This window comes from Tamandua tetradactyla, chromosome 1 (assembly GCF_023851605.1).
Source record: "Tamandua tetradactyla isolate mTamTet1 chromosome 1, mTamTet1.pri, whole genome shotgun sequence".
NCBI classification, from domain to species: Eukaryota; Metazoa; Chordata; class Mammalia; order Pilosa; family Myrmecophagidae; genus Tamandua; species Tamandua tetradactyla.
Genome location: NC_135327.1, coordinates 39,637,509 through 39,650,344, shown reverse-complemented (window position 1 = coordinate 39,650,344; position 12,836 = coordinate 39,637,509). Strand labels below are relative to the sequence as shown.

At 38.0% G+C, this 12,836-nt stretch overlaps 1 protein-coding gene across 13 annotated transcripts in view; it reads right to left on the bottom strand.

Moving 5' to 3' along the window:
- The window catches only part of RALGAPA2 (Ral GTPase activating protein catalytic subunit alpha 2), a 426,648-nt gene that overhangs the window by 316,710 nt on the left and 97,102 nt on the right, over nucleotides 1–12,836 (bottom strand). For all 13 annotated transcript variants that reach the window (XR_013157020.1, XM_077114762.1, XM_077114723.1 and 10 more), the window contains 4 exons: nucleotides 11,216–11,393; nucleotides 10,601–10,716; nucleotides 3,199–3,337; nucleotides 478–677 (listed from right to left, as the gene is read on the bottom strand). Coding sequence is in view for 12 of the 13 variants with exons in the window: in XM_077114762.1 (XP_076970877.1) it covers nucleotides 478–677; nucleotides 3,199–3,337; nucleotides 10,601–10,716; nucleotides 11,216–11,393 (633 nt within the window). In the remaining variant the exon portion in view is untranslated. The remainder of the gene's footprint in view (nucleotides 1–477; nucleotides 678–3,198; nucleotides 3,338–10,600; nucleotides 10,717–11,215; nucleotides 11,394–12,836) is intronic.

Genomic DNA, 12,836 nt, shown 5'->3' with positions numbered 1-12,836 from the left:
ACAAAGTGATTGTGTTATTGTGAAAACCTTGTATCTGATGCTCCTTTTATCTATGTTATGGACAGATGAGTAAAAAAATATGGATTAAAAAAATAAATAAATAATAGGGGAACAAGGGGTAAAATGGGTAGATGGAAATATTAGCAGTCAATTAGAGGGAGGGGTAAGGGGTATGGCATGTATAGGTTTTTTCTTTTCATTTCTTTTTCTGGAATGATGCAAACATTCTAAAAAATGATCACAGTGATCACAACTATGTGATCATACTGTGAACCACTAATTGTACACCATGTACAGAATGTGTGCGTAAAGTTTTCTCAACAAAAATATTTTTTAAAAGTTAATAAACAAACAACAAAAGAACCTATTACTCTAATAATCAATTACTTTGGTTATGTCATTGTGTTTTATTACAGGTTATATCAGTGTGTTTTATTACAGAAGTATTCAGAAAGAGAAAGATGAAAAATGGCTTACCTGAATGATTTTAGGCAGTACATCAACTCCATTTTTAGTGTTTTGTGTTGCAGTTAGATACTTTTTTTCCAAAAAGAAGGTCACAATCCACTTAATAAAAGCAACACGAGCTGCCATGTATGGAATTTTTGTACTGTAAATGTTTTCATTATCCCGAGTTGTACTAATGTACAATGGCTTTGGTCTAAAATGGGGGATGTCTGGCAGAAAAAAAGAATAGATGATCAGGTTAGTGAATCTTAACATTATATAAATACTACAGGTGTCATAGTTTTCCATTAAATAGACATATAATTAGTTGTCTAGAATAGCAACCAAGACTAAAGAACCAGAAACATATAAAAATGGCATCTTTCGGAAGGCTCACTTCTGAGTCTGTCATGGAATCTGACCAAGAAAGTGAGGTGGTTGCTATTGTCTACATACAGCTATGGTACAGAGCTAGAAGAAAACAAGCAAATAAACCTTTCTAACAATTTTGAGAAATTACTATAGACTATAACAGTGAAAATGTTTTCACATATATTATACTTTCATTAATCTTATTTTGCAGCTACAGCAAATGTAAAACCATGCATAAACATTTTTTCATCATTTTAGTTATTTTAATACACAACAGTATGCTGACCAAACCCACTGAATTTCAGTTTTATATCTTTTCCCTTTAGACAAAATCCAAGGAAACAGAATCAATACAATCTATTTTATGTCTAAAATAATTGAGAAAATGACATTTTATCTTTGAGATTTCAAATTCCATCATTTCCAAAAAATTCAGAAGAGGTCCATTTCTCATTCCTTAAATTTTCATAATCAATATGAAAACTATACGGTATTGGATTTGAAATGCTACCTGCCATAGTTCCAACTTTCTAGCTTACTAATTTTTATACACGTGAATGCATGTGAATGAGGCAAAAAAATTCTCAGCAAATAACCCAATCTAGGCATATTACAGCATATTTTCTACAATGAATATATTCTACCTTTAAAATCAGAAACAAGTTTTGAAAAAATATACACATATACACAGCCAACAAAATGCATATCCCAGTACCAGTAAGAGTCAGTTACTTCTATATCTTTCAAAATGCCTTAAATTCCAGGCTGCTTCACACTTGCCCAAGTGTATCTGTGTGTGTGTGTGCACGCGCATGTGCATGCATACATGTGTGTTGTGTGTACACATAAATGCCATACAGACATCTCAAAATTCGCTGCCCACATTCCCCAAGTGAATTACCATCCACTGTGGTCTTTTCCTATCTAAAATTGTTCTTAATTATTCATCTAAATGAATTTCTTTTGTTTAAAATAAGGGGATAGGAAGATTTGTCTTCCACCCTCTCCTGCCTAAGGAATGGTTCTGTCCTGTGAGTCCTCATTTCTCATAGAAGGAAAACTTTAGTAGATAAATTAGAAATGCTCTTAATTCCTACCCCTCTTGGCTTACTGCCCCTAAATTGTCCAGTCCCAAACACCTGCCTCTCCATAAGCAGTTGTCAACAGGACCTGTTGGATGAAAGAGCTAGCATAAAAGAAAGGGCATGCTCTCTCTCCAGCCAACACAAAAAGCAAACTCACCACCTTTCCCCTGTCTACATGGAACATGACTCCCAGGGGTGTGGACCTTCCTGGTAATGTGGGGCAGAAATCCTAGAATGAGCTGAGACTCAGCATCAAGGGATTGAGAAAACCTTCTGGACCAAAAGGGGGAAGAGTGAAATGAGACAACGTGTCAATGGCTGAGAGATTCCAAACAGAGTCGAGAGGTTGTCCTGGAGGTTATTCTTATGCATTAAGTAAATATTATCTTGTTATTCAAGATGTAATGGAGAGGCTGGAGGGACCTGCCTGAAAATGTAGAGCTGTGTTCCAGTAACCATGTTTCTTGAGGATGATTGAATAATGATAGAGCTGTCACAATGTGACTGTGTGATGGTGAAAACCTTGTGTCTGATGCTCCTTTTATCTACCTTGTCAAGAAATGAGAAGAACATATGGAATAAAGATAAATAATAGGGGGAACAAATGTTAAAATAAATTTAGTTTGAAATGCTAGTGATAAATGAAAGTGAAGGGTAAGGGGTATGATATGTATAATCTTTTTTTTCTATTATTGTTTTATTTCTTTTTCTGTTGTCTTTTTATTTCTTTTTCTGAATTGATGCAAATGTTCTAAGAAATGATGAACATGTAACTATGTGATGATATTGAGAATTGCTAAATATATATGTAGAGCGGAATTATATGTCAATGTTTTTGTTTGTTCTTAATTTTTTTAATTAATAAATAAATTAAAAAAAAAAAAAGAAAGGGCATGCTGTGGACCCCTCTATGCCCAGGGCCTGCCTGGCATTGAGCAAAGTCTATGGTCACCATACACTACTTCCCATAAGAGAAGACTTAATGGAAAGACAAGCTCTCTTAACATTAAAAGATGGTAAATAGAATTACAAAAAAATCACAATAGATTACAAATTACTCCTGAGTGTGAGACCTGCTGTTCTCCTTTAGTACTGCAAGTTGAGGTACATCTTAGTTTGTACAGATAATTAAAATCATTTCATTAGGAAACTTTAAACCTGTTCCACATTTAGAGCAGGTTCATTAAACACCTGAATAAAATGACTATTTTACTTAAACATAATCAAAGGTCACTTCAAAGAAACTGCAAAGCTTTCCTGTGGGTAACCTAGAGTCAGCTCAGTTGGTACTTACCAAGTACAGGTTTGTAGATGTTTGTTAACTTAGTAAATGATGGAAATAAATGAGGAAGATAATACCTTCGGAACAATGTAAAAAGAAATTTAAAACCAGTATCCTGATTCTCTTTATTCTTCCACTCCAAGCTTGCAGCCTTCGGATAACATGTAAAAAAGAACATACATATAATTATATTTCAAATTAACGTACACTGAACTGAAATCTATGATGTTATCAACATTCCTATCTTAAATTTAAATATTGAGAAATAATATTGACAATCATGAAATGAAATCAAATTTTTAAAAATCTCAAAAGATGACATGAATACTTTAAAACAAAACTAACTTTATTTTAAAATTAGAATTTTTAATATTTTAAAAAATCACCAATTGACATCAAATCTTTTAAAAGTAGCTCTAATATACCATGCTAGTATTTTTTCCCACATATTCTTAACCATGATTTTAATATTCCTTGTGTCCTTCAAACATTTACGCAGAAATAATCAGGTGCTTTTTTAAAACTCAAAAGAAGCCATATGGGGGCCACAGTGGCTCACTGGCAGAGTTCTCGCCTGCTAGAGATCTGGGTTCAGTTCTTGGTGCCTGCCCATGCAAGAAAAGAAACCATTTATACTAAATAAGAGTTAAAGAACCAATCCCTGGAGAGGGGGGCAAGATGGCAGCTTAGTGAGGTGTGGAATTTAGTTCATCCTCCAGAGCAGCTATTAAATAGCCAGGAACACTACAGAACAACTGCCGGTGCTATATCAGCAACCAGACACACAGCATACATCAGTCTGGACAAGATAGACTGTCTGAGGCCTCACACAGAACTATAAGTTCCCCAAGCCACAGAGGCTAGAATCTCTCCCCCAAAGGCACAGCAGCCTGGTTCCCCAAAGGGAAAGGAAAAAGACTTTACTAGCAGCAAGGGCTTAGCATGACCACTTGCAGAATTAATTAACGAATTCTGACTACTGAAAATAGGACCCCAGTACAGAGAAACCTGGAATAAGTGTTAAAAGTAGTAGGAGTTTTTGCCCCAGCAGAGAGGGGGTGGGGCTGACAGAAAAAATAAAAATAAAAACCGAGGCTTTTTTAGTCAGACAGCACAAAATACTGCAAAAGGGCTGGACCCAGGGTTCCAGGAAAATGGTGGAATAGAGGGTTCTGGGAAGATGACAGAATAGGAAAGTCAAATTCATACTCCAAGGAACAGCTAGAGAAGGGACGGGAAGGAAACTGAGATGGTGATTCCAGGGTGTACATGACCTGGGAGCGTCTTCTACATCACACAGGGATGCCCCGGTTACAAAAGATGAAGAATTAAGACACAGAGAACCAGCGACCATCCAACTGGTGCAGACAGCCTAACTAAATGCCCTTTTCAAACGGAAGCCTGGAGCCCTCAGGAGTGCGTGGACAGGAAAACCGGGACTAGGAACACTCTACCTCTTTTTCCCCCATGCCACAACCTGCTCCTGTACTTCAAGGTCTGCCTGAGCTGCAAAACATACCCACGGGCCCACACCACACCTCTACAACCCCACGACACACACCCCATACTCAAAGGCACTAACGTTGCGTCACCCAACCTGGCCTATACCTGAGCTGCAACACCATCACTGCACTGTTGTGCCCCACATCCTGTTCCAAATCCATCCAGCAAATACATAAAAAATAATAATAAGCATTAGACTACTGAAGGAAATAAACTTACCAAATAAACCAATCAAGTTATTTACGCACTGCAAAGACAATAAAAGATCACTAAGCATATCAAGATGAAGATACATATAGCTCAACTTCATGACCAAATCAAAACACTGAAGGAGAGACATACTTTGGAACAACTAATCAAAGATGTTCATATAACTCTACTAAATAAAACAAATGGGATGGTTTACAACATAAAAGACATAAAGAAGACATTAGAAGAGCATAAAGAGTAATTTGAAAGAATAAATAGAAAAATAGCAGATATCACAGAGATTAAAGATGCTATAGACCAAATCAAAAATACCCTTGAGACACACAATAGCAGATTTGAAGAGGCAGAAGAAAGAATAAGCGAACTAGAGGACAAGGCAAATGATTTCAAACACTCAAAACAGCAAATGGAAAAATCTGGATTGGATTTCAGGGAATTGATAGACAAAACGAAGGACACAAATGTAAGAATTGGTGACCCAGAAGAAGAAGAAAAGAGTAAAAGGCTAGGAAGATTAATTGAAGATATAATGGGGGAAAACTTCCCAACCCTTGTAAAGGACATAAATATACAGATCAAAGAAGTCCAATGAACTCCAATTAGAATAAATCCAAACAGGCCTTTCCTAAGGTACATACTAATCAGTCTGTCAAATGTTGAAGAGAAGCAGAAACTCCCGAAAGTAGCAAATGAAAAACAATCTACTACATACAAGGGAAACCACATAAAACTGAGTTCAGACTACTCAAATGGCACTATGGAGGTGAGAAGGCAGTGGCATGATATATTCAAATCCTGAAAGAGAAAGATTTCCAGCCAAGAATTCTGTACCCAGACAAACTGTCCTTCAAAACTGAGGGAGAGATTAAAATTTTCACAAACAAATACTGAAAGAATTTGCCAACTAGAGATCAGCCCTACAAGAAACACTAAAGGGAGTTCTGCCAGTTGAAAAAAAAGACAGGAGAGAAAGATGTGGAGGAGGGCACAGAACTGAAGAGTACCAGTAAGGGTAACTTAAAGAATATATAGATCTGACAAACAAAATCCAAAGGATAAAATGTGGATTCAAGAAATGCCTTTTCAGTAATAACTTCGAATGTTAACCGACTAATCATACCAATTAAAAGATACAGAATTGCAGAATGGATTAAGAAGTATAATCAGATATATGCTACTTACAAGAGACTCATCTTAGACAAGGATACAAACAGGTTGAAAGTGAAAGGATGGAAAAACATGTTTCACACAAGTTGTAACGAAAAGAAAGCAAGATACACAAAATATCGGACAAAGTAGGCTTTAAATGTAAAGACATCATAAGAGACAAAGAAGGACACTATATATTAATAAAAGGGATAATTCATCAAGAAGAAATAACAATTATAAATGTTTATGTTCCCAATCAAAAAGCTCCAAAGTACTTGAGACAGATACAGCGGCAGGGCTTCTCAGGCTGCAACTGCCCCAGGCATAGGCAGAAACAAGCATGTTGGACAGCTTGTCTGGAGTCTGTGCCTTCCCCAGAAGAGGGGCCCAGATCTGGTGGATTCCCTCCCTCAAGGAATTCAGACCCCAGGGTTTGGAAAACTGAAGCAATTAAAGCCAGCCTACAACCTCTCCTCTGTCTCCACCACACCCCCAGCAGGGAGAGTCTGCTGAAGTTAAAGGTAATGCATCATCTTATCCTGGTGGGACCCGCAGGAAGAAAAGCGCCACACACTGGGCAGGATAGGAAAAAACACAGAGTCCAGAGACTTCATAGGAAAGTCTTTCAACTTGCTGGGTCTCACCCTCAGGGAAAACTGATGCAGGTGACTCTTTCCTACTGACAGGAGGCCAGTTTGGTCTGGGAAAATCTGGCTGGGGTCTATAACACCTAAGTAGACCCTCCTAAGGTGGGGGGGCACCACACAGGCAGGGCAAGAAACAAGAAAACAAGAACTGAAAAACTCTGCTCTGTTAAACAAAACCTAAGCTAGTGGTCCAGAATAAACTGAACTGAATGTCAAAGAACAGATAGACAACAAAGTCATCCAGCAAGAAAATCTTAGGTAAAAGAAGTGTAAACATCTCCAGAATAAACTAATTAAGGTAATTAAATACCTAGATGCCAGCAAAAAATAACAAACCACACTAGGAAAACTGAAGATATGGCCCACTCAAAGGAACAAACCAACAATTCAAATGAGATACAGGAGTTGAAACAATTAATTCAGAATGGTCAAACAGACATGGAAAACCTCATCAAAAATCAAATCAATGAACTGAGGGAGGATATAAAAAAGGCAAGGAATGAACAAAAAGAAGAAATGGAAAGTCTGAAAAAACAAATCACAGAACTTATGGGAATGAAAGGTATAGTAGAAGAGATGAAAAAAACAATGGACATCTACAATGTTAGATTTCAAGAGGCAGATGATAGGATTAGTGAACTGGAGGACAGAACATCTGAAATCTGACAAGCAAAAGAAAATATAGGAAAAAGAATGAAAAAATATGAGCAGGGACTCAAGGAATTGAATGACAACATAAAGCACACGAATATACGCGTGGTGGGTGTTCCCAAGAAGAGAAGGGAAAAGGAGGAGAAAAACTAATGGAGGAAATTATCACTGAAAATTCCTCAACTCTTATGAAAGACTTAAAATTACAGATCCTAGAAGGCAACATACCCTAAACAGAATAGATCCAAATAGACTTACTCCAAGACACTTACCAATCAGAATGTCAGATGTCAAAGAGAATGAGAGAGTCTTGAAAGCAGCAAGAGAAAAGCAATCCATCACATACAAGGGAAGCCCAATAAGACTATGCATACATTTCTCAGTAGAAACCATGGAGGCAAGAAGACAGTGGGATGATATATTTAAATTACTAAAAAAGAAAAACTGCCAACCAAGAATTCTATATCCAGCAAAATTGTCCTTCAAAAATGAGGGAGAAATTAAAACATTTTCAGACAAAAAATCATTGAGACAATTCGTGACCAAGAGACCAGCTCTGCAAGAAATACTAAAGGGAGCACTAGAGGCAGATATGAGAAGACAGGGGAGAGAGGTGTGGAGAAGAGTGTAGAAATGAAGACTATCTGTAAAGGTAAAAAGAGGAATAATTAGATATGACGTATAAAATCCAAAAGGCAAAATGGTAGAAGAAAGTACTACCTGTACAGTAATAACACTAAATGTTAATGGATTAAACTCCCCAATCAAAAGACATAGACTAGCAGAATGGTTTAAAAAACAGGACCCATCTTTATGCTGTCTACAGGAAACATATCTTAGACCCAAGGATAAACATAGGTTGAAAGTGAAAGGTTGGGAAAAGATATTTCATGCAAATAACAATCAGAAAAAAGCAGGAGTAGCTATACTAATATTCAACAGATTAGTCTTCAAATGTAAAACAGTAAAAAGAGACAAAGAAGAACACTATGCATTGATAAAAAAAAAATTCAACAAGAAGACATAACAATCATAAATATTTATATACCAATAATACTAGTAGGAGACTTCAATACACCACTCTCCTCTATAGATAGAGGACAGAATCAACAAGGAAATAAAGTTAAACACCTTGATAAATGAATTAGACCCAACAGACATATATATGTCATTACACCTCAAAACACCAGGATATAAATTCCTCTCTAGTGCTCATGGGACGTTCTCCAGGATAGATCATACACTAGGGCACAAAACAGATCTTTATAAATTTAAAAACTGAAATTATTCAAAGCACATTCTCTGATCACAATGGAAATAAACAATCCCTGTCAAAGACAAGGGATTTTTTGTTCTATATACAAAATCAACCTCAAAAAGGAAAAGCTATAGAACCTTGGGAAGTGCATTCTCCTTATTAAAATAGTTCACAGGGTAAGATAAACCAACCCTGTCAGTCCAGTTAGTGATTAAGCTTAAAGCTTCCATAATGTTGAGATAATAGTCTCCCATGCCAATACCCAATACAGTATTTGCATAGCCTGAGCACTCCAAACCAGTTCCACAGCAAGGACTGTGTACAGGAGCCAGGATGAGGGACTGATAGCAGAGGCACAGGTACCCACATTGCTAAAGGGTAATGTGGCATAGAGAGCTTTCTCAGAGAAGACCTATCTAGTTCTTCATGCTTTTTAGACCACAGAGCTCTCTAAAGCAGAACATCCCAGATTTCCTCATGACATAGCTTGCTTAGAAAATGATATTTGTAGAGCACCTGAAGCAAAAGGACAAGGGGCTTTTCCAGTCCAGGGGCCTGAGAAACTCAGCATCTGTACCCCATTAAAAGCACTGCGAGGGTGCACCATGGGAGAGGCTCTGCTCTGAGGACTCACCCCAACACGAAGAAGGGATAGAATGAGAGAGGAAAAGGAAAGAAGGATGGTTATGCATGTAAAATTCTGCAACCTAGAAGGTTCACAGCCTGCATGAAAACCTCTACCCTACATCAACAGCATTACCCATCCTTGAATGGGGTTCCTAGGAATTATGTGACTTGCCTGAAGTCACATAACTCATAGGTGGCATATCTGGAAAGAGAACTCAAGTGCCCCAAAATATCCAATTTTCAGTACTCTATGTTGATTTCCTAGAACTAATGGAGCACCCAACCACTTCTGAGCAGGTGATGTTTCAGATGCATATAGAAAACTCCCTGAGAACCCAAATACAGAGCTTCTAGAAGACCACAGAATACCCTGCTCAGGCTCTCAGGCTTTGGGAGTCCTTGTGTGTCTGGTGCTGGCTAAAAGAAACAGGGGAGAAGAGAAAGATAAGACCATCCAGCACAATAAGTTGTCAGAGAGGGCAGCCAAGGACTGGATCCTGAGGCACAGCAGAGAGAAAAATAGTTCCCTAAAACAAAGTGGGAAGTGAGAGAAAAGGAGGAGGAAAACCAGAAAAAAATATCATGGGAGGAGAGAACCTCATGAAGGAGGAGTAGCTGCTACCAAATCACCTAAAACTTTGAGTAGAACAAAAACTGAAGCATATCCGGAATTTGACCACAGGGTCAGCCACCTGAGCCATGCCAGCACAGAAGGCAGACTACAAGGGATTCAAAGGAAACTAGGTGAGGAAATAGACATAGAAGAGATTATTGTTCCAGCAAACTCAGTTGTGAAGGTAAGGAGACAGACTGGATTGCATTCAGGGAAAACTCAGGGATTAAAGAAATGTTAGCTGAGATGACAAAATCAGACTTTATTCTAACTACAACAATGTTCAGAAATAGGGACCAAGAGACTGAAACCATCTATTAAAATAAAAAACTAATGGTATTGGTTCTGTATTTGGTTGGTAAATATAAGAAAAAGAAAGCATGACATAAAGCAGGCCTATGCTGATGGCATGATGAGAAAATTAACCAGGCTTTCATTCTAATCTCCCTGCCTGCTCTACCTCCTCCTGACAACCTGCAAAGGCTCTGCGTATACCTCTTCCTCCATCCTAGGTAACACAGGGATCAGGGGAAAGAGAGGGATCAAGAGGGGTCAAACATACAAACAAACTCACTCTAAATAGTTCACATGTTGTGGAGTCTAAGAATGGGACATACTCTGTGTAGTGAAACATACATAAAATCACATCATATAAACAACAGAAAACATGGGTGCACAGGGATACAAGAGACAATGTGTTTCTCTATACTACCGAGAGTAAGACCATTATTAAACTACCTACAATTTTGCTCCTACCTGAATAACCATATACTTCAACAGTATTTGAAGAAAAAAGCATGTTTGGTCCTCAGCGACCTTCTCCCCCAATATGGCTGGTAAGAGTGGAGTGATTTCTTCTGGATATACCTTTGCTGCAGGGTGGAAAATAAGGAGAGTTCTTTCATCCAAGTTAGACAGCCCCAACACCCCTATTGTCCTTCCATGAATGCTGCCTGAAAACACACAGCTGGCCAAAAAATATCCTGGGTAAGCAGATAAAGGTCCACTAATGAAACAAAATCGATGAAGACAAAAGATAATTTAAATGGAAGATTTAAATCTGATTAAGAGTTACAAAAACACTCCAGACATACCACTTGTCTATACTTCCTGCTGTGGCCAACATGTGTCCCCTTCTCTCCCATTCCTGTTTCTACCACTTCAGGAAATTTCTCATCATCTCACCTACAACAGGCCCCAGTTCTTTCCATTTTAATGTTTGTAAGAATCTACTAGTTATACAGGGAATAACTCCTCTTCAGACCCCATTTATGAAATCAGGATTTCTATTCAGGAAAATGACAAACAAAGGAAATCCCATGTGTAACTTCAAAAGTAATTTCAATGCATAAGATCTGTTCACTTACTTACCATCAGCTACATGGGGGCTGGGGTTGATGAGCGTCTCCAGTGTACAGGGCCCTCTGGATGACAGGACCGCTGGGAAACCAGGCACAAGGCAAGCAAAAATGAGCAACTGCTCTTCTGCACAGTTGGTTTGAAGTGCTTGAAGCCACAAAAGAAACAGCCTGATTCCTTCACATCTTATCTTAAAAAAATATATATGAAAATGAAACATGTATTTGTAGATGTTCACTGCAATGCAACATCAGTCTTGAGAATGAAAAACTAGACGTTAAAGGTACTGTTAAAATATTGTATCAAGTTCTTCATTTAGGGACCATTAAGTGAGGAAGCTGTCACATGGCACAGGGTTAAGAGCTTGGGTTCTGCAGCCAGACCACCAGGGCTCACATGCAGGCTCTACCAGTTTCTAGCTGTGACCTTGGGAGACCCATTTAGCCTCTCTATACTTCAGTCTCTCTATCTGAAAGTAGGGAGGATAACAGCATTTATCACAAAGGACTGCAATAAGGTGCAAGCTGTTACAATATGTAAAACTCTTAGAACAACACACCATGTAAGTAATTCTTATTAGCAGTATTTTATTTTGTAAGTTAACAGGGTCCATATCATCAATACTCGATTATCCATAAAAACGATGACAATAAGAATCTTCTTCCAAATTTACATTGTGCTTTGGAGACAATTTTTGTCATGTCTCTAAAAGATGCACATATAGGATGTTCTTAAAAATCAGGACACTTGAAGCAAAATAAAGATACTTGCAGACCTGGCTCAGTGGGATCAAGGCAACACTCTGGCTTCCTAACTTGGCCCCCCACTACATTCTCTTCAGCATCATCTAGTAAACATCAACACGGTTAGATGTGTCCTTTCCCTCCTCTATGCCTACATTCAACTTCATACTACCCTAAGAATTCAAAAACAGAGGTTCCTTCATTTCTGTATTTCTAAATGGCTGAAAAGGTGATGTGTATAAAAGAAGTTAAATAAGCAAAAGAGATGACAATGTCAGGTGCAGCTGAAAGATGTAATGAGCTCCCAACGCAGGCAGCTGATTCCCCAGCTACCACTCAATTACTTCAAAGTTGTATGTACTCCTCCAGATTAAGTGCTGCAAGTCAAATACAAGGGTCTGCAGGAAAACCAAAAGGAGGAAGAGAGACAAGGAAAAAAATATATATACAAAAGAGCTTGGCTGACCCCCAGTAGAATGGCACCCAGCCATTCACCCTATATGGAGAGAACACTGCCCATTAACTAAGCACACATTAAGAAACACCCATGGGCTCCACGATGCTGTGCACACACATCGTGTACTTGTGCCTTCCTCTCCACAGGCAGGTCAAATGAGGGATGACACTTGAACACACAGTACTATTCAGTTGTCACACACAATATGATACAGCTCTACCTAATTTAATCAAATTATATTAAATTCAACAGAAGGAATATTTCTAAGAAATTCTATCATAAGTTTCCAATGTTTTATGTTAACTATGTTTAAGACAACTGAATATAAATAAGGCTAATAACGAACATGAGATAACTACATAGTAGGTTTTAATTATAAGACTATCCCAATAAAATAGCACAGACACAATAAGGAATCTTTAAAGTGAGTCTA